Source organism: Pygocentrus nattereri, chromosome 7 (genome assembly GCF_015220715.1).
Source record: "Pygocentrus nattereri isolate fPygNat1 chromosome 7, fPygNat1.pri, whole genome shotgun sequence".
NCBI classification, from domain to species: Eukaryota; Metazoa; Chordata; class Actinopteri; order Characiformes; family Serrasalmidae; genus Pygocentrus; species Pygocentrus nattereri.
In genome coordinates, this window is record NC_051217.1 from 26,988,412 (window position 1) to 27,012,151 (window position 23,740).

General features: G+C 42.7%; 1 protein-coding gene across 8 annotated transcripts in view; it reads left to right on the forward strand.

Annotated features, from left to right (window-relative positions):
* trip12 (thyroid hormone receptor interactor 12) overlaps positions 1–23,295 on the forward strand; it is a 63,987-nt gene extending 40,692 nt beyond the window's left edge. For 7 of the 8 annotated variants that reach the window (XM_017686132.2, XM_017686134.2, XM_017686138.2 and 4 more), the window contains 12 exons: positions 574–725; positions 1,151–1,293; positions 11,310–11,466; positions 14,799–14,897; positions 15,484–15,598; positions 16,645–16,799; positions 17,186–17,350; positions 19,622–19,786; positions 20,071–20,184; positions 20,579–20,673; positions 20,879–20,982; positions 22,686–22,882. In XM_017686132.2, the coding sequence (XP_017541621.1) occupies positions 574–725; positions 1,151–1,293; positions 11,310–11,466; positions 14,799–14,897; positions 15,484–15,598; positions 16,645–16,799; positions 17,186–17,350; positions 19,622–19,786; positions 20,071–20,184; positions 20,579–20,673; positions 20,879–20,982; positions 22,686–22,882 (1,661 nt within the window). Of the gene's footprint in view, positions 1–573; positions 726–1,150; positions 1,294–11,309; positions 11,467–14,798; positions 14,898–15,483; positions 15,599–16,644; positions 16,800–17,185; positions 17,351–19,621; positions 19,787–20,070; positions 20,185–20,578; positions 20,674–20,878; positions 20,983–22,685 lie in introns of all 8 variants that reach the window. The other variant, XM_017686136.2, reaches the window with a different exon arrangement.
* Positions 23,296–23,740: the final 445 nt, after the last annotated feature.

A 23,740-nucleotide genomic window follows, 5' to 3' on the forward strand; every position in this document is an offset into this window, starting at 1 on the left:
CTCTAATAGGCTGCATAAAACCACCAGTAACCATACAGTAATCATCAACCTGAGTGATAAAACAGTAACCGTTATTAACATAATTTCCATAAATACTGTGAAATTTGATTGTTTCTTAGTCCAGTTTTAGCAACAGCGCTCACGAGTTAGCAGAGCTAGCGTTAGCAGTACATTATTATTCAATATTATACAGCTGTTAGCATTTTGTTCTTTTCAGGATTAAAAAAAAAAAAGCTATTCACAGTTGAGAATCAGGAAACGCACAGCTATAAACACACAGCTATAAACAGCCGTTGGAGGTGAAACGGTACTACTTTGTTTTTAAAACTAATATTGAAGATGGTGAGTATCGACCGATTGATCAGAGATTTACTTACTGCTCGGTTTTAAAATGTATTTTTCTTGGCTACTTTATAATTGAGGGTCATCCTCAATGTACTTAATATAAAATATTCTTTTACTTTTTTTGTTATTGGGACTCTAAAAGTGTGATTTGATTTGGATTTGTTTTTCACTCCTGGATCTCCTTCAGTGCACCAGTCATCACCGACACTGTATGCGTGTGTGTTGCAGATGGCGTGTGTCCGAGTGTCAGTAACCCGTTGGACGTGTACCTAATATCTGAGCCTCCAGAGGGAATAACGTTTGATGACCCGTCTCTGGAGGTCATCCTGCTGCTGAGGGTTCTGCACTCCATTAGCAGATACTGGTTCTACCTCTACGATGTGAGTACCCACACATGCTGTGTTAACTTCAGATCAGGGATGTTCAGACTTTTTCACAAGGGCTGGTGTGGCTGCAGGTTTAATTCCAAAGTCTTAGAACAGCTGATCCAGTTTCTTCTGAGTATTTGAATGAAAACCTGCAGCCTCAGTGATGCTGATCAGAGATGTGACCGTTTATAATGACCTATTAACCTCAGGCTGGAAAAGGAAGCTGTTTACATGATTATTTACACAACTGCTCTTCATCACCAGCAGATACTCTGAACATGAAGCTGGTGATTTTGATAAACACGATCAGCAAAGCCGATTAACGATGAGCTAAACCTGAGATTCAGGAACACCACAGGGCTTCGAACACAGACGCTCTGTCCACTGATGGTCTCCGTTCTGTTTGTGATGTAATGGTGATGTAACTGTTGTTGCAGAACGCTGTGTGTAAGGAAGTCATCTCCACTAGCGAGTTCATTAACAGTAAACTGACTGCGAAGGCAAACCGGCAGCTGCAGGATCCGCTCGTCATCATGACTGGGAACATACCTACCTGGCTTACCGAGCTGGGCAAGACCTGGTAAACACATGCGTCCACAAATACATACATGCATGCATGCATGCATGCATGCATGCATACATACATAAATACACACACACACGTACACGCGCGCACACATTCAATTTCTATTCAAAGGATCTGCTGCCTTTAACTAAGGGGGAACATTACCTACCAAAAGCTAAACTGAACAATTTGAGTTTTCAGCCTAGCTTTAAAGATTGAGACTGTGTCTGAGTCCCGAACATTTTCTGGAAGATCATTCCAGAGTTTGGGGGCTTTATAAGAAAAAGCTCTTCCCCCAGCTGCAGCCTTATGAATTCTGGAAACTATTAATAAGCAAGCACTCTGGGATCTGAGTAGTCGTGATGGCTCATAATGGGAAATAAGGTCTTGCAGGTATTAAGGAGGGAGACCATGTAGGGCTTTATATATCAATAAAAGAATTCTATAATCAATACGGAATTTAACAGGCAGCCAATGAAGTGATGACAGCACTGGACTGATATGGTCAAATTTTCTAGTTTTAGTGAGGACCCTGGCTGTGGCGTTTTGGACTAGTTGAAGTTTGCTTAAATTCTTGCTTATACATCCTGACAGTAGTGTGTTACAGTACAGTCCCTGACAGAACTTCTGTCGCTTATCCATGTTGTGGAAACAAAAGCTTATAACCTGACATTAAAATTCATCCATTGGTTTTAGAAATGACTTGTGTGAAAGCTGAAACCCTCCCAAATGAGGTTTAATTTACGAAAATAAATTTGCTTCACTGCAGAAATATTGACTATTTAATGAACACAAAGGTCAGATTTTGGCAAGACAAAAGTTTTGTCGCCTCGTCATATAATGCACCCAATCCTAGTTTACAGCCTCACCTGTGCTCACTTATTAACCTCTTTACGTGCCTTGGCCCGCCGCCGGGCTAGAAATGTCATAATTAATGTTTGCCAGTGTTTATGAATAATTATAGGGTCAATATAGACACCCAATATGTCATATGAAAGCTTAGAACCTCTGCTTGCCAGCTATCTAGCAAGTTTAGCTGTATTTCATTTCAGAAAATAACCATTTTGGGCAAAATATACCTTGTTAGCAAAAGTTTTATTAAAAAATAAGCTTAATATTTTTTATATTTGCGGTTTTTATAAATCCATATTTGATCCAATGTGGGCATTTTATACATCATTCAAACCACCTGGCTCTCTGGATTACGATGCGATGATCCGTTTTACTGTACGACGTAGGGTTTCCGAATTAGAGCCAAAAGAGTGTGGCATTTCAAACAGGAGATTTTTTTTTATTTTTTTTATGTCTTTTATGTGTAATTTAAACCCAAATTAAAATATGTTCTCCTTGGGCTATCGCTTTCAAACACACATGCTCGTAAAGCTGAGATTCTCCCCTTTCCAACGTCATGTCAATCAAACCTGTCGACCAACCAGGTGTCACGTTAGGCGGACGCGCAACAGGGGAGGCAGGATATAAACAGGAAGATTAGCTGGGGATGGCACGCCAAGAGCGCAGCAGGCACGGTAAACACAGCTGAACATAATTATTTGGCTTTTATAATACAGTTGAAATTGTTGTTATAACAAAATTTTGTCAAATAATGTAAAGAAATGCACCATAGGATGTTGTCATCAAGAGTAGGTAATACATAAACACTTTATCCTGCAAAAATTGTTAGAAAATTAGTTTTTTTTCAATTTGGAGAGGTTGTGGTCCTTTGGAGACTTCAAAGGGACACTTGGAGAAATGTACACAGAACTGTACTCATGTACAGAGAATTAAAAAAAGATTTGAAGAGACTGGAGATGTTTTTGACAAGCCCAGGTCTGGCAGAACCCGCAAGACCACTGCTCAGGAGGAACGTTTGTTGGTTAGAAAATCCAAAGCCAGCCCATCTTCCACTGCAGCAGAGCTCCACCAGGCCTGGTCACCTCAAGTCCCTGTGTCAACTAGAACAGTTTGTAGGATTCTGTCTCAAAATGGCCTCCATGGTCGAATCAGTGCCCAGAAGCCAGCACTAAACAAGCACTAAAGGCAATTAAAAAAACGTGTGGCATTTGCCAAGGCCCACAGCCTGCTAAACGGATAGACGCTGGAAAAATACTGCAGGAGACCTACTGGAGCCCGTATGGATCCAAGATTCACCTTAAATTTGGTGGTGGAAAGATCATGGTCTGGGGTTACATTCAGTATGAGGGTGTGTGAAACATTTGCAAGGTGGATAGCAATATCAATAGCCTAAAATATCAAGAAGTATTAGCTACCTCTTACATTCCCAATCATAAAAGGGGTCAAATTTGCAGCAGGATGGTGCTCCATCTCATACATCCATCCCTACAATAGATCAAGGTGCTCCAGGACTGGCCAGCACCATGGTCTAATAACACCACAACTTCATTTACCAATGTTATGAAACATATCTTTGTATTTGAAGTAAACTATTTGTTTGATTTTCACATTAATTTCTGTGGGTGACAACTTTTGTCTTGCCAAAACCTGACCTTTCTGTCATTAAATGATCAATATTTCTGCATTGAAGCAAATTTATTTTTGTAAATTAAACCTCATTTGGGAGGGTTTCAGCTTTCATGAGTCATTTCTAAAACCAATGGATACATTTAAAGTCAGGTTATAAGCTTTTGTTTCTACAACATGGATAGGCAACAGAACTTCTGTCAGGGACTGTAGTCTAGCCTGGAAGTAATAAAGGCATGTATTAGTGTTTCCACATCACGCAGGGATAGGGCATTTCTTATCTTGGCAATGTTGTGAAGATGCAGAAAAGCTGTCCTAGTGATGCTGCCTATGTGTTGATCGAATGATAAATCTGACTCAATTATGACGCCAAGATTTTTTGCTGCTGAGCCTGGTGTAACTGGAAAGGCGAGATTTAAAATTTAAATCTGGTAGTTTATTTCTTGCGAATTTTGGACCCAGAAGGAGAGCTTCTGTTTTGTTACTGTTTAGTAGGAGGAAGTTCTGTGACATCCAGCATTTCACATCTTTTACACAGTCCTCCATTTTCTTTAATCTGTATTTGTCATCAAGCTTGGCCGATATGTACAGTTGTGTATCGTTTGCGTAACAATGAAAGTTAATACCATGGTTACTTATAACTGTGCCTAACGGTAACATGTATAGAGTAAATAATAAAGGTCCTAAAATAGAGCCCTGCAGAACTCCAAATCTTACTTTTGAATAACTGGAAGATGAATTGTTTACACTAATGAATTGATAATGTTCTGACAGGTAAGATTGGAACCATGATAGGGCTGTCCCTATGACTCCAACCATGTTTTCTAACCTTTCTAGGAGAATATTGTGGTCCATTGTATCAAAAGCTGCGCTGAGGTCAAGTAGCACTAACAGGGATACGTAGCCTTGATCAGAGGCAAGAAGATCATTAGTTATCTTTACTAGAGCCGTCTCAGTGCTGTGATGTGGCCTGAATCCAGATTGAAAGCTTTCATATATATGGTTCTTATGTAGAGATGAACTAAGTTGTTTGGCCAGAGTTTTTTTCTAAGATCTTTGATATAAATGGTAAATTAGAAATAGGCCTGTAATTAGACAATATGCTAACATCAATATTTGGTTTCTTGATCAGAGGTTTGATAACTGCTAGTTTAAAAGCTTTGGGTACATGGCCCAGACTAAGGGACGTGTTTACTATAGTTAAAATAGGGTTTATAATAACTGGCAGTACTTCTTTGAGTAATTTTGAGGGAATTGCATCGTGTATGCAGGTTGTGCAATTTGCAGAAGAGATCATCTTCTCTAGTTCTAGCTGTGGGAGTGGGTAAAAAGTTTCCAGGCTCTTTTCTACAACTGTTTAGTTTTATATCAGCCAAGTCAGATGACAGGCAAGTTGGGTTTAATACTGTGGGTTGAATTTGTTGTCTATTTTCAATTTTATTAAAAGTCCATAAAAACTGGTGAGTTGCTGGGATTTCTGGTTCAGTACCTGCCTGATTGTTTTTTGTGATTTGGGAAATCACACTAAACAGTACTCTAGGGATTATATTTATTATTCTCAATCAGCGAGGCCAGATATGGTGAGCGAGCTTTTGTGAGAGCATTTCTATACTCTATAAGGCTGTCCTTCCAGGCAGATTGGAACTCTTCCGGCTTGGTTTGTCGCCATTTCCGCTCTAGTTTCCGAGCTGTTTGTTTTTAAGGTATGGGTTTTATCGTTGTACCATGGGGCAAGCTTTTTCTGCCGCCTTCTTTTTATTATAAGTGAAAGTAAAAACAACAGAGTCTAGAATTGAGGTAAATGCCTTTTTAGTGGGTCATCTACCTTCTCAAAGTGAATATTAAAATCTCCTACAATTATTACTTTATCGTTGCACACAGCCAGGTTTGCAGCGAAATCACTAAATTCTTTTAAAAATTCAGAGTAGGGCCCTGGTGGCCTGTAAATGTTAAATAATGAAAATGCGCTCTTTTTTGTGACCAGATTTGTAACGTGAATAGAAAGGACCTCAAAGGAAGTAAGTGTCGCATTGTTTCTGACTAATATCTAGAGTATTTTGGTAGATTACACATACTCCACCTCCCTTGCCTGATAATCTTGGCCTATCTGCATAATTATAGCCTAAAGGGGTGGCTTCATTTAAAGCGGAATATTCATCTGGTCTAACCCATGTTTCAGTAAGACAGAAAATGTCAAATTTATGATCGCTTATTTCATTTACGATGACTGCTTTTGAGTTTAGTGATCTTATATTGAGTAGTCCAAATTTTAGATCGAAGATGTTAGTACCATCATCAGAATACGGATATATGTTGATTAGGTTGTTTAAACGGGCTGATTTGAGTTTGAGTTGAAGTTGATTTGAGTTCTATGATTAAATTTAGTTTTAATTCGGGGCAAAGACACAGTCTCAATAGAGTTGAACTTGGGTGACACCTCAAAGTGGATTGCAGACGGTCGGTTTAGCCTGTCTGTCTGCGGCCTGGTCCTGGCTCTGGACTGTCAGCAGCTGTTTACACTACTCTGCCGACTAACTAAAAGACTATGAGCTATGCTGCGCGAAAGTAAGGCAGCACCCTCCCGCGTGGGGTGGACGCCATCCCTACCTATAAGACCAGGCTTGCCCTCAAAACGCGACCAATTATCTATAAAGCCCACTTGATTTTTGGAACACCACTTGGACATCCAGCAGTTTAAAGCCGAAAGCCTGCTGTAGGCTTCAGCGCCGTGCCGCATTGGGATGGGGCCAGAGCAAATTACGGCCATCGTCTGGGCCTGTTTAATCACCTCTCTAATATTAGACTTGGTTATCTCAGACTGCCGCAAATGTACGCAAATACATACACTCCCACACAACGCCCACACACATACGCAAATACATGCTCACGCGCACACACACACACACACACACACACACACACACACACACACACTCCCACACACATACGCAAATGCGCGCACACACACGTACGCAAATACATACACTCCCACGCAAATGCATACACTCCCACACACGTGTACGCAAATACATACACATACACACACACACACACACACACACACACACACACACCCACACACGTATGCAAATACATACACACCCACACACGTATGCAAATACATACACACCCACACATGTATGCAAATACATACACACACACACCCACACATGTATGCAAATACACACCCACACACACTCCCACACATGTATGCAAATACACCCACACACACACCCACACATGTATGCAAATACACCCACACACACACCCACACATGTATGCAAATACACCCACACACACACCCACACATGTATGCAAATACACCCACACACACACCCACACATGTATGCAAATACACCCACACACACACCCACACATGTATGCAAATACACCCACACACACACCCACACATGTATGCAAATACACCCACACATGTATGCAAATACATACACACACACACCCACACACGTATGCAAATACATACACACACACACCCACACACGTATGCAAATACATACACACACACACACACCCACACACGTATGCAAATACATACACACACACACCCACACACGTATGCAAATACACACACACACCCACACACGTATGCAAATACATACACACACACACCCACACACGTATGCAAATACATACACACACACACCCACACACGTATGCAAATACATACACACACACACCCACACACGTATGCAAATACACCCACACACACACCCACACATGTATGCAAATACACCCACACACACACCCACACATGTATGCAAATACACCCACACACACACCCACACATGTATGCAAATACACCCACACACACACCCACACATGTATGCAAATACACCCACACACACACCCACACACGTATGCAAATACACACCCACACACACTCCCACACACGTATGCAAATACACCCACACACACACCCACACATGTATGCAAATACACCCACACACACACCCACACATGTATGCAAATACACCCACACACACACCCACACATGTATGCAAATACACCCACACACACACCCACACATGTATGCAAATACACCCACACACACACCCACACATGTATGCAAATACACCCACACACACACCCACACATGTATGCAAATACACCCACACACACACCCACACATGTATGCAAATACATACACACACACACCCACACATGTATGCAAATACATACACACACACACCCACACACGTATGCAAATACATACACACACACACACACCCACACACGTATGCAAATACATACACACACACACCCACACACGTATGCAAATACATACACACACACACCCACACACGTATGCAAATACATACACACACACACCCACACACGTATGCAAATACATACACACACACACCCACACACGTATGCAAATACACCCACACACACACCCACACACGTATGCAAATACACCCACACACACACCCACACATGTATGCAAATACACCCACACACCCACACATGTATGCAAATACACCCACACACACACCCACACACGTATGCAAATACACCCACACACACACCCACACACGTATGCAAATACATACACACACACACACCCACACACGTATGCAAATACATACACACACACACACCCACACACGTATGCAAATACACACACACACCCACACACGTATGCAAATACATACACACACACACCCACACACGTATGCAAATACATACACACACACACCCACACACACGTATGCAAATACATACACACACACACCCACACACGTATGCAAATACACACACACACCCACACACGTATGCAAATACATACACACACACACACACCCACACACGTATGCAAATACACACACACACCCACACACGTATGCAAATACATACACACACACACACACCCACACACGTATGCAAATACATACACACACACACACACCCACACACGTATGCAAATACATACACACACACACCCACACACGTATGCAAATACACACACACACCCACACACGTATGCAAATACATACACACACACACCCACACACGTATGCAAATACATACACACACCCACACACGTATGCAAATACATACACACACACACACACCCACACACGTATGCAAATACATACACACACACACACCCACACACGTATGCAAATACACACACACACCCACACACGTATGCAAATACATACACACACACACCCACACATGTATGCAAATACACCCACACACACACCCACACACGTATGCAAATACACACACACTCCCACCCACACACGTATGCAAATACACACACACTCCCACCCACACACGTATGCAAATACACACACACTCCCACCCACACACGTATGCAAATACACACACACTCCCACCCACACACGTATGCAAATACATACACACACACTCCCACACACGTATGCAAATACATACACACACACACACCCACACACGTATGCAAATACACACACACACCCACACACGTATGCAAATACATACACACACACACCCACACATGTATGCAAATACACCCACACACACACCCACACACGTATGCAAATACACACACACTCCCACCCACACACGTATGCAAATACACACACACTCCCACCCACACACGTATGCAAATACACACACACTCCCACCCACACACGTATGCAAATACACACACACTCCCACCCACACACGTATGCAAATACATACACACACACTCCCACACACGTATGCAAATACATACATACACACTCTCCCACACACGTATGCAAATACATACACACACACACACTCCCACACACGTATGCAAATACACACACACACACCCACACACGTATGCAAATACACACACACACACACCCGTGTACGCAAATGCATACTCACGAGCACACACACACACCCGTGTACGCAAATGCATACTCGCGCACACGCACCCCCGTGTACGCAAATGCATACTCGCGCGCACACACACCCGTGTACGCAAATGCATACTCGCACACACCCACACATGTACGCAAATACATACACACACACACACACGTATGCAAATACACACACACCCCCACACACGTATGCAAATACATACACACACACACCCCCACACACGTATGCAAATACATACACACACACACTCCCACACACGTATGCAAATACATACACACACACACTCCCACACACGTATGCAAATACATACACACACACACTCCCACACACGTATGCAAATACATACACACCCACTCCCACACACGTATGCAAATACATACACACCCACTCCCACACACGTATGCAAATACATACACACCCACTCCCACACACGTACGCAAATACATACACACCCACACCCGCGTACGCAAATGCATACTCGCGCACACCCGCGTACGCAAATGCATACTCGCGCACACCCGCGTACGCAAATGCATACTCGCGCACACCCGCGTACGCAAATGCATACTCGCGCGCGCACACACACCCGCGTACGCAAATGCATACTCGCGCGCGCACACACCCCCGCGTACGCAAATGCATACTCGCGCGCGCACACACCCGCGTACGCAAATGCATACTCGCGCGCGCACACACACCCGCGTACGCAAATGCATACTCGCGCGCGCACACACACCCGCGTACGCAAATGCATACTCGCGAGCCCGCACACACACCCGCGTACGCAAATGCATACTCGCGCGCGCACACACACCCGCGTACGCAAATGCATACTCGCGAGCCCGCACACACACCCGCGTACGCAAATGCATACGCGAGCGCACACACACACCCGCGTACGCAAATGCATACTCAAACGCACACTCCCACACACACGTACACAAATACATTCGCACACTTACGCCATACACACGTTTTAAAATTTTAGACAAATTTCAAATCTACCTTTTCTGAGTAAAGTCTTGGTTGTTTTCAAACAACTAAATCAACACAAGTTTGTTTGTTTAGGCTACAAATCATAGAACCGAACCGTCTCCTGCAAGTGGAGCGAGGGTGTTTTCTGCTTGCGATCACTATTTCTGCTGACCTCACCACAGACAGTGTCGTCCTGTGAATTAAGATTGAAATGTATTTTGGTTCGACGTTCTGTGAAAAGTCTGATTTGCTCAGTTTCCACACACGCTCAGAGGGAGACATGTTTGTTGTGTTTTTTTTTTTTTGTTTTTTCTTCTCATTTTAAGCTGGAGCTTTGAGGCTTATGTTGCAAAACAGCACTAGAAATCATGCAGAGTCATTGCTGTAAAGACATGTGCAAAGGTACAAAATCAGGACTATTCTTCAGAGTTTGGTACAAACTTACAGAAATGATTTTGGAGACTATTGGCTTCCATTGACTCTTTGCTTCAGCAACATTGGTCTAATAGCTTGAGAGAGAAACTAAATCACAATTCACAATGTGGAGGCATCCTGGCTGATCCACTACATAAGTGGGTGAACAGGAATCCATCACTCAACATTTTCCTTTTAATGGGGCTGTTAATATTAAATAAAAAGTAATATAATTTTATTTAACTGTTAATTTCTTTAAGATTTTTTTCTGACCTTGTTTCTCTTGTTCTGTACAGTCCATTCTTCTTCCCGTTCGACACGCGGCAGATGCTATTCTACGTCACCGCGTTCGACAGAGACCGGGCCATGCAGCGCCTGCTGGACACAAACCCCGAAATCAACCAGTCAGATTCGCAGGACAGCCGGGTGGCACCACGACTCGACAGGAAGAAGGTGAGACCACTGAAGAGAATTGTTTTTAGGGTTCAAGCACGCAGTGCGTAGAACCCCATTGTTATTGCTCAGATTCTTCTTCTTCTGCTGCTGCTGCTTCTTCTGCTGCTGCTGCTTCTTCTCCTGCTGCTGCTTCTGCTGCTGCTGCTTCTTCTGCTTCTTCTTCTGCTTCTTCTTCTGCTTCTCCTTCTTCTGCTTCTCCTTCTTCTCCTGCTGCTTCTTCTCCTGCTGCTTCTTCTCCTGCTGCTGCTTCTCCTGCTGCTGCTTCTCCTGCTGCTGCTGCTTCTGCTGCTGCTGCTTCTTCTCCTGCTGCTGCTGCTTCTTCTCCTGCTGCTGCTGCTTCTTCTCCTGCTGCTGCTGCTTCTTCTCCTGCTGCTGCTGCTGCTTCTTCTCCTTCTCCTGCTGCTGCTGCTGCTTCTTCTCCTGCTGCTTCTTCTCCTGCTGCTGCTGCTTCTTCTCCTGCTGCTGCTTCTTCTCCTCCTGCTGCTGCTGCTTCTGCTGCTGCTTCTTCTACTGCTGCTTCTCCTGCTGCTGCTGCTGCTGCTGCTGCTGCTGCTTCTTCTCCTGCTGCTGCTGCTGCTGCTGCTGCTTCTTCTCCTGCTGCTGCTGCTGCTGCTGCTGCTTCTTCTCCTGCTGCTGCTGCTGCTGCTTCTTCTCCTGCTGCTGCTGCTGCTGCTTCTTCTCCTGCTGCTGCTGCTGCTGCTTCTTCTCCTGCTGCTGCTGCTGCTGCTTCTTCTCCTGCTGCTGCTGCTGCTGCTTCTTCTCCTGCTGCTGCTGCTGCTTCTTCTTCTCCTGCTGCTGCTGCTGCTTCTTCTTCTCCTGCTGCTGCTGCTTCTTCTTCTCCTGCTGCTGCTGCTTCTTCTTCTCCTGCTGCTGCTGCTTCTTCTTCTCCTGCTGCTGCTGCTTCTTCTCCTGCTGCTGCTGCTTCTTCTCCTGCTGCTGCTTCTTCTTCTCCTGCTGCTGCTTCTTCTTCTTCTCCTGCTGCTGCTGCTTCTTCTTCTTCTTCTCCTGCTGCTGCTTCTTCTTCTTCTTCTTCTCCTGCTGCTGCTTCTTCTTCTTCTTCTTCTCCTGCTGCTGCTTCTTCTTCTTCTTCTTCTCCTGCTGCTGCTTCTTCTTCTTCTTCTTCTCCTGCTGCTGCTGCTGCTGCTTCTTCTCCTGCTGCTGCTGCTTCTTCTCCTGCTGCTGCTGCTGCTTCTTCTCCTGCTGCTGCTGCTGCTTCTTCTCCTGCTGCTGCTGCTTCTTCTTCTCCTGCTGCTGCTGCTTCTTCTTCTCCTGCTGCTGCTGCTTCTTCTCCTGCTGCTGCTGCTTCTTCTCCTGCTGCTGCTGCTGCTTCTTCTCCTGCTGCTGCTGCTTCTTCTGCTTCTCCTTCTTCTGCTTCTCCTTCTTCTGCTTCTGCTTCTGCTGCCCTGAAACGGAACACACAGCCCAAACCGTAAGTCATACAGACTTGAAACTTGGTCAATAGGTAGTAGTCTCTCCCGCTACTGAACCTCAATAATTATCAAAAAAATTTGAGTTTTCCATACAACATGGCTGCCATATGCAAATGAACACGTCTGGATAAATAAAATTAATTCAGAAAAAAATCTGTAACTCAAGAATCGTTCAGCCAAAAAATTTGATGTACACATTCGTCACAAGATTCTGAGGTAGTCCTTCAGTTTTTATGCGCATATGTAATTAGGGGGCGGGTTTAATGCTACATAGCTGTTTCTCAGCATCCGTACATGCTATCAAGCTCAAACTTTGCATGCAGCATCTACTCCCCATACTATGTGATATTTTAAGGACAACTTGATACATTGAAATTTGTGCTCGCCATCAGCCAATCAGAATTAAGCAGGGTTTTGACAGGATTAACATTGACCAATCCTCATGAAACTTGAATGGTGTCTACAAGTATCCATTTCCTAACAACCAATCAAGTTTCAAAAGATTTGACCACTGGGGGGCGCTATTCATAAAAATAAACCTATTACATGTTATTACTATATTATTAGAAGGTTGGCGGAAATTCCACTGTAGTACATCATACCAAACAATTTTCCCAATATATGTTTATTAAAATACTTCACCATTTTTTAGTAATCATTAACTGTTTGAAAAGCATGCTTTTCGAACTAGTCTCTGGATTTTGATCCAAACTTTTCGAATTTGGTCTAGAATGATTCGGGAGCCTCTGTAGGTAAATAATTATCAAAAACATGTCAAGTTTTTTACTCAGTGTTGTGTGGATAAATCAATTAATTACTGCGGTAATGGTATTTCTAGCTTGATTTGCTATAACTCAAGTCATTGGCCAGATCATCTTAAAACTTGAAAGATGTTTACATACTGAGACTCTTAGGGGGTATGCAAATTTTTGTCCAGATTGGCCTTTAGGGGGCACTTCAGCAGTCAAAAACACTTCAAAATCAATTAAATTGCTATTACAATGTTATTACAAGGTTGATCACCAAACAATTTGTGCCATATGACTCAGTTCACTCACCTGAACAACTTTCTAATTGCATGTCATGTCAAAAATTGTACTGCTTGTCTGGTGTTTTGCCTTATTTGTTCAAAGATTTCACTATACAAAGGCTTATTATACAAAAATCCATCAGATTTCCAGACAGAGAGGTTTGATTGGTCACTCCAGAAAACACGTCTCCACTGCTCTAGAGTCCAGTGACTGCTTTTCTTGAGCTGATCTGAAGGCCAAATGAAGTTTTGGAGGTCTGTAGTGATTGACTCTGCAGAAAGTTGGTGACCTCTGTGTACTATGCTCCTCAGCATCTGCTGACCCCGCTCTTGTCATTTTACATGGCCGACCACTTCGTGGCTGAGTTGCTGTCATTCCCAATCGCTTCCAATTTGTTATAATCCCACTGACAGTTGACTGGAATATTTAGTAGTGAGGAAATTTCATGACTGGACTTGTTGCGCAGGTGGCATCCGATCACGGTACCACGCTGGAATTCACTGAGCTCCTGAGAGCGACTCATTCTTTCACTAATGTTTGTAGAAGCAGTCTGCAGGCCTAGGGGCTTAGGTTTCTACACCTGTGGCCATGGATGTGACTGGAGCACCTGAATTCAATTATTTGGATGGGTGACCGAATACTTTTGGAAAATAGTGTAGTTTATTTTATCTGTTAAAGTTTTGACTGCAGCACTTAAAATGTTGATGTCCCCTCGGTGCACAGACCATATTACAACCAGCTTTATGACCATGTGGGCAATCTGAGAATAACATGAACATCTCTAACAGTAGCTCAGAGCTGAATTTACCTCCAAGGAATTTTTCAGATTTTTCTTTCTTTCTCGCTCTCTCTGTGTCTGTTTGTGTAGCGGACGATAAACCGTGAGGAGCTGCTGAAGCAGGCGGAGTCGGTGATGCAGGATTTGGGCAGTTCCAGAGCAATGCTGGAGATTCAATATGAAAATGAGGTGAACACTAACGAGTGTGTGATCATCACCATTAATCAGTTGTTCCTCAGTTCCTGATGAAAGCTTCACTGCGGATCGTCGCCGTCATGCAGAAACGCTGGGTTTCATTCGGAATAGTTATATTTGTGCAGTTTCCCCACACACCCCCTGTAGTGTGTATGATGCATCAGCAGATCAGTCACTCACTGTTTAGCTGAAATTCTCATCACTGACTAATAACGTGGTGAACACTGAGGTTCATGCAGTGAGAATATCAGCTGAGTATTTCATGTAGATCACGTTTCCAGCTGTGGAACACTGTGTAATTAGTGTTATAAACAATAAATAATTATGCAAAAACTTCTAGTGAAAAAGAAAAATTCTAAAAAGAATTCTAGTGTTTAATCTTGTAGCCTGAGAAACACTGAAATCACATCAGTAGGAAACACTGCTGGTTCCTCTCAGTTCAGTATTAAAATGGACATTAAGTCAAACGGTCAGTTATTCAGATTCAGATCTGCATCTTTATTCTGTTATTACTGTTAACTCTTCTCTCCCGCTCTCTGGCTCTCTCGCGTGCACCCTCTCCATGCTCTCTGTCTCTCAGGTGGGGACAGGTCTGGGTCCTACACAAGAGTTTTATGCGCTGGTCTCTCAGGAGCTGCAGAGAGCTGATCTGGGTCTGTGGAGAGGAGAGGAGGTCACACTGGCCAACCCAAAAGGTCAGTGCAGTGTTCCACAGCACCACCAATCCATCTGCAGTTTAGAGCAGGGCGACGAACTCAAACACTGAAAGGGTCGTATTTAAAATAAATAAATAAATCTCACGTCCGTAGACCAGAGATCACCTTTCATTTTATTTCATTTTTAAAGAATATTCTACTAAAACCTGAACTGACAGTGTATTCAACAACTGAAAATTTGTTTTTTGAAAAATGTTTTTGTTTTGAATTTTATGCCAACAACACATTCCAAAAAATTAGAACTTGAAAAGTTGTGTATTAAAAAAAAAAAAAAAAAACCCAACACCTGGCGGTTGATTGACACCAGGTCAGTGACGTTGATACTAAAGAGCATCTCAGAGAGGTGGAGTCTTTCAGAAGTAAAGATGAGAAGGTTTCACCACTCTGAAAGACTGCACCATCAAATAGTGCAACAATTCAAGAAGAACATTTCTCAACGTGAAATAGCAAAGTACTTCTTTTCATCGTCTACGGAACATATCATTAAAAGACTCAGAGAATCTGGAGAAATCCAGATCCAGTGTCCTGTTCTCTGACGAATCAACATTTGAAATTCTTTGTGGAAATCATGGTCACTGTGTCCTCCGGACTAAAGACCACTCAGCTTGTTATCAGTGCACAGTTCACAAGCATGATGGTTTAGGGGGCATTAGTGCACATGGCATGGGTGACATGCTCATCTGTGAAGGCACCATTAATGCTGAATGATATTTGCATGCGTTGTGTATGAAAAGAGTCCAGGTACTGAACGGACCTGCCTGCAGTCCAGACCGGTCACCACTGAGAGCATGTGGTGCATTATGGAATGAAAAATAAGATAAATACTTCTGTGTGCTTCTTGATCTACACACCTCTATTCTTAGCCGCAAGCTTGTTCTTGGGATCACCTCTGAAACTGCGTAAACGTTTCAAAATAGAGGTTTCTGTGTTTTAGAGTGGAAAGCAGTGACATGCTCCTCTGATGTGTTAACTGTTTGTGTTTGGCACTAAAATGTTCTGACATTACTCTGTGGTGCCCCACACAGGGAGTCAAGAGGGCACAAAGTACATGTTCAGCTCCAGAGGACTGTTCGCTGTCCCATTTGGCCGCAGCACCAAACCTGCACACGTTGCCAAGATCAAAATGAAGTTCCGCTTCCTTGGAAAACTCATGGCCAAAGCCATCATGGACTTCCGGCTGGTACGTTGACATCACACTCGCTCGTACTCACCACCATCCAGTAGAACTGTTCAGTGTCCCAACCAGTACAGTGTTCTAATGTTAGAATATTTAGAAACTATAGCTAGAACCAACAAAAACTCAAACACAAAAAATCTGTGATAAAAGATGAAGAATAAGGTCTTTAAAATATATACAGTAACATTTCTCATTTGAGTTGTCATGTGGAGAGTAATCGAGGCTTTCAGGTCATTAAGATTTTTATAACTGAAAACCTAAAATCTACATTGTCCTCAGATTTTTAGATATTAGACATATTCTGCTGTTAAAGGTTGACATGAAGTATAATAGTGATTTTAAAAAGGTTAACTCCATTCCACTCTGTTCCTGTGCCCCGCACCCTGCAGCTGGACCTGCCGCTGGGGTTGCCGTTCTATAAGTGGATGTTGAGACACGAATCGTCCATCAGCTCCCATGACCTGGTCAACATCGACCCCGGAGTGGCCAAATCAATACAGCACCTGGAGGACATCATCAGACAGAAGAAGAGGCTGGAGCAGGACCAATCACAAGTGAGGATAACACACACACACACACATTCATGCTTGATCGACCATCCAGAAGATAGAACATTAACAAGTTTGAGCCGGAAATAATAGTGATGCTGAGCCCACAGGCAACGGTGATGATAAAAGGGAAAAAAAGAGATAATTAACCATTAAAATTCCAGCCCTTTTTCTGTTTTCTGCCTGAAATTACACAGACAGATATTGAGGCTTTTTACTCAAGCAGTACATAAAATAGAAGAATTTTGTGCTGTAATAAACTAGAAGAATTTTGTGCTGTAATGTTACTGAGAAGCCTTCAAACTTGTAGTTGAGAACATTTAAAGATATTGAAATGAATCTGTAAAGAAAAAAGTGAGGTGCTCCCCTACAATAGATTTAGATTCCTCCTGATTTGAAGTTATTAAAATTTTATATATTAAAGCCAATTTAAACTCATGTCTTGCAGCCCCTGGTGGCCTATACAAGTGACCTCTGGGCATCTCCAAAGTCTCCCAGCCTCTCCTACAAGTTAATTTTTTCCACTGCATCAAAAGTATAAGTATCTATATAGTATGGCACCATCTTATCATGCATCATCTAATAACTTTTTGTATCTTGTATATGTGCCTTTCTGAGTTAAATTTCAAATTTGTTTATTCAGTGCTTCTCGAATGTGCGTCTCTAACTCGGCCCCAGATAATCCTATAGACTTGGGAGGCGTGTTAATGAAAAGGAGAAATGGAGCTCCAAGCGGATCATATTTGAATTTTATTATGACCAATTTGTTTTTCCCCATGTACTGTTTGCATAACAGTGAGGTTTACTAATGAGTGGTTTGAAGGAAAGACACAAGCTTGGCGTCATTCAAAAGCAGACAACATGAGGTCGCCGGTGGTATGAGGTTTGTGAGGGGCAGCCTCCGTTACGCACCAGGGCTCCTGGCAGATATCTCTTGTTTAGAATAACTTTTTTTCTTTTGATTTTAATTTGACAGGCATAGATTTTAGAGTATACTGACTTACATCACCATAATCCTGAGTCCGCCTGTTCGTTTGATGTATAATATTGGCCAAAACATGGCTTTATGGAAAGGATGAACCCAAGTATGTACCTAATACTAAACTTTCGTGGCAAGGCATTTTGTGATCAGAATATTTATTTTTCTAATGTAATTAAAGACAAAATGGCACAATGGATGAAAAGTAGAGATTTAAAGCTTTAATGTGGTTCCTTAGTTGCCTATATTGTATCCGTAAAGTTTCAGATACACTTGTATATAGAATAAAATTGATTTCCGGCCCCCCTGCAGGCAGAGGCTTTCTGACAGGTTAAAATCTGTACGCGTCTGTCTAACAGGGGTGCAATGATGGTTTTAGTCGACCAAGTTAAATAAATTTATTTGTAAAGCCAACCTCAGCTGGCAGGGGAGCACATCCTCCATGATGGAGCACATTAAGAGGAAGCTAATCAGCCAGTGGTGTGTTGAAGTCCAGCAGACATAGAGAACGTTTGCGAACCGTTTTCTGTTCTCCTCAGATGTTTAGCTCCACTCACAAACTGTTTCAGGAGATGACCTGAAACCATTCACAGATGAAGTGAAGTGTTTACACAAAATCGTTCACATAACTCTTCATAGAGAAGTTTTCCACCAGTGTTCGCCACTTTCCCCTTCCGCTCCATCGGGGCATGTCTCCTCTGCAGTGGGAAGTATCTGCTCTCAGGTTAGACTCTCGCAGGAGCCCTCCCTGATTGTAGACTTTAGTTGCAGCAGAGTTTAGACAGACAGCTCAGCACAGACTGTATTGATTAAAGTTTAAATTTAGATTGTTTTTATTTGATTATAGGAAAACTGTTTGTTTTCTTGTGTTATTGCTGTAATTGGTTTTAAATTTTGACAGAAATAACATTTTGTTTGTTCTGTTTGTTTTATAGATTTTTTTTTTTTTATATATTAGCAGGGAGGTTCATTAAAATAGTGAATGAACAAGTTATTAATCTTCATTGTTAGCAAATGTATTAAACTACCTTAAGCTAAATGTATAAGCTGGTAGGTACATAACTTTTTTGGTAACTTAGTGATTCATAATCCAAATAATTGATTATTCGCTCCAGTAATCGATCGATTATTCAACTATCAAATTAGTAATTTTTTGCAGCCCAAGTGTTTAAACATTGTGCACAGTAGTTCACGAGCACAGACCTTTACATGGGCACACAAATAGTCTTTACTGAGGTTGTAAACAATGATTTGAGCTGTGTTTCGAGATCATGGTGAGATGATGTTCTGTGTCTTAGACGAGGGAGACCTTGCAGCAGGCGCTGGAGAGTCTGAACATGAACGGCTGCTCAGTGGAGGATCTGGGGCTGGACTTCACGCTGCCCGGGTTCCCAAACATCGAGCTGAAGAAGGGCGGGAAGGATGTTCCTGTGACCATCCACAACCTGGAGGAGTATCTGAGGGTGAGTGATTTGGTGTCTGGGGTTGTTGAGCTACTACCAGCTGTGAGGCTAATGTAGCTAACAAGTAATGGAAACTTATGTCCCACCAATTAGTGCGCTTCTAAACCATCACACACTCTCCTCAGATGTGTTGGCTTCTTCACCAGTTTCTTATTTGCATTTCGTGTTCCACCTTAAATGGTGTAGAGGTGTGTAGCTGCTGGCTCATTTAAGGTGGAACGGTAAATCGTAGTGAGAAGCTGGTGCACAGCACGCATTCTTCTGATGCGTCTCTCTGTGTGCAGTTGGTCGTGTACTGGACCCTGAATGAAGGAGTGTCGCGGCAGTTTGAGTCGTTCAGGGAAGGGTTCGAGTCGGTCTTTCCCCTCCACCACCTACAGTACTTCTACCCTGAGGAGGTGAGCAGCTCCAGACATCTGACAACGATAATGATGAGTACATCAGCAGAACTTGGTCTTAAAAATGAAAGAAAAATTTAGAGCAATAATGTAAAAAAAGAGGGTAAAAATTGGGAAAACACTCAAGGTCAGCATTTTAAATTGCTTCCTTTCACTGACTGAATGATTATAGATTCATTCAGAGACTCTCTTATTAATAATGATTTAGAAGTGAGGCGCTGGAGAGTTCAGGTTGATGATCCTCACTCCTACAAACTGAGGAGTAGCTCTGTCCAGTCACTGAATTAATAACAGTGAGGATGGAGTAGCTGGTTTTCAGTCAGTGAGAGAGAGAGTGACTTAGTCGGTGGTTTAGTGTTTCATTTCTGTGTTTTTTTTTTTTTTTTTTTCTTAGTTGGATCAGTTACTGTGCGGCAGTAAGTCTGAAACATGGGATGTGAAGACTCTGATGGAATGCTGCAGACCTGATCATGGATACACACACGACAGGTACACCCAGCTGGAGTTGTTGGGTAATACATGCTAATAACATTAGTGTCAGCTAACAGATACTACTCAGTGCTGCCCCCTAACGGTGTTATTACACATTCTAGAAATTAATATAATTTTTATATAACTGTGCAGTTTTCTTACATCAAAGGATACATTTCTGCAGTTATAAAAAATGTGTGTGTGTGTGTGTGTGTGTGTGTAGTCGGGCGGTCCGTTTCCTCTTTGAGGTTCTCAGCAGTTTTGATGCAGAGCAGCAGAGACTTTTCCTCCAGTTTGTGACGGGGAGCCCTCGACTACCAGTGGGAGGTGACAGACTGTACCACGCACACCCCTACACTCGCGCGCGCACCTACTCTCAAACTCGCGCACCCACCTTCACTCACACTCTCTCACACATACCTACTCACAAACCTACTCTCACACCTACATTCTCACACGCACACACCTACACACTCATATGCACCCACCTACTCTCACTCATACACTAACCTACTCTCACACCTACACACACTTGCACACACACACCTTCACTCACCTACATTGTCACACGCCTTCTCACACATCTACACTCTCACACCTACACACACTCGCACATCGCTACTCACACACCTACACACTTATACGTGCCCACCTACTCTCTCACGCACACGCGCACACCTACACTCGCATGCGCACACCTACACACATGCGCATCCACCTACTATCACACACCTTCATGCTTTTATGCACACAAACACTAGTCATAATCAGGTTTAGAATCAGAGCCTTTTCTTTTCCTTGCTGAGTGTAAATGAGATCAGTACAACTTTCTCTGTAGCTGCTAGCATAAATGCTAACATCATTAGCTTCTTAAGTAGTCTGTTGAACTCTCTATAATGTAAAGATTCCAAAAATAGTGGCCATTAAAACATCTGGAATTCTTAATGGAAACGTGATGGTGCTGAATCATTTTCATGTGGAGGAATAAAGAATTCACTTGTTTGTCAGTTGAGCTGTGTTAATGAACAGAGGTGAGGCTGAAACTGCTGATAGCAGCTCTGCCTGTTTTAGAAACTGCAGAACAGGAAAAATAAACGTCCTTTACAGATGCGAGTACAGTTTACATCAGTCTTCAACACAAGATAAACATCAGTTTATCACATTCATCACAGTTTTGTCTGTTTTGTTTGCATTAACTGTAAATTGTGCTGTACATTGAGCTGCTTTCACACTGACAGGACACTTATTTAACACCACCCCCTAATTCTTCAGTGACATGAAGCTGAAGTCATATATTCTTCGGCTTCTCGTTCAAATTTTCCTGTTCCACCTTAAATAGAGCAGCAGTTCTGAAGCCTGAGGTGCCAGAATGTAATTGCAGGACTATTTAAGGTGGAATTTAGCCAGCTAGCTATCGAGACGTTAGCACTATTAGTGGTTTTATTTATTTATTTATTTTTTACATTTTTATGAAAAGGACATTAAGAGATGATGGTTATTTTAATTTTTAACTGAGCAAATTCTCAAATGAGTGAAATGCTCTAACAGAAGTTGCACTGAAATTAAGTTGAAGGCAACTCACAACATTCAGCTCTTATAAAAGTCTCACTGTATAAATCCAGACTGAAGACATTAGAATGTGTTTGTGTGGCCGGTGATCTCTGACCTTTAGTGCTGAGTGTCCAAAACCCAGTTACTTAGAGCTGTGGTTCTCACAGGAACATTTTAGAATCAGGAGCACCACAGACACCAGCACCAACAAACAGAAATGGGTTTAAATGTGTTTATTCTACATTTTGGTATAATAAATTTGGCGTTAGTGTTTTGGTATTTCAGTCTGAACAGACGAGTTAAAGGCAGGAAAGGGTGATGTTGGTCAGTGTGTGTTGGTGTGGACGAGGCTCCACTGCTTTACTCGCTGCAGCGGTCAGTGCTTTTTTACGCTGGATAACAAACATTTTGTTATTCATTTACTTTACAAAGTCAGTTTGATTGAGATTTGGGGACTAACTGCAGTCTCTTCTGTACAGGTTTCCGGAGTTTGAACCCTCCTCTGACCATCGTACGCAAAACGTTTGAGTCGACGGAGAACCCGGATGACTTCCTGCCGTCTGTGATGACGTGCGTGAACTACCTGAAGCTGCCGGATTACTCGAGCATCGAGATAATGCGTGAGAAACTGTTAATCGCAGCTCGCGAAGGACAGCAGTCCTTCCATCTGTCCTGATCGCCCTCAAACTCACGCAGAAATGCCTTCAGAACCCACCGCAGAACCCAGAACCCACACGCATCACCACTTCCTCCCTTCCTCTACAGTTTTCTATTGTTTCTCTTTTTTCCTCTTGTTTTGTTTTGGTCTTTTTTTGTAAACACCCACGCTGAGGTGGCGCGTATAAGACGCCTCGCTGTTCAGAGAAAAGCAGCTGGTGGAAACAAAAAGCCGAAGAAAAGAGACTGATGTTCTATCTGCTGCCCTTGTTTTCCACTGAGAGCAGAAAAATCGGTGTTGAGAGACTCCGGAACTCCGAAATAAAACTAAATAAAACAAATTAGTCGATGCAGATCTGAAGCCTATATCAGTAGCTGAGTAATGTAAAAGAGGTGGGGTGAAGTTTTCAATCCTGCGTTGCTGTGTGATATTTCAAGAGAAAAAAGGGATTTTTTTTTTTCCCCTCTGAAGTGGTGAATGACATCACGGGGGGGGGGGGGGGGGGGGTCCATCCAGCAGCAGGCAGCGCTCTCTTACAGCTCCAAAGATCATTTGTACAGATCAACATTTGCAGATTTTGCTCATTCTACATTTGATAGAATAGCCCTGTGGCCCCAAACGATGTCCTCCTGCTTTCTGTTCTGTATCGAACAATAGTTCGTGCTGCATTTCGGTTCCTGTTCCTTTTAATTTCTCTCCTCCTTTTTCTTTTGTTTGCAAACATTTTTCAGAAAAAAATGTAAGAAAGTTGCAGTTGGATGCGGGTAGTGATGGAAGTGTAGTATCTAATATTGTATTATTATTATTATTATTATTTGGTTTTTTTTATTGGAGTTTAATTGGTTTTCTGGCTGACATTTAAACTTTGAGTGTCGC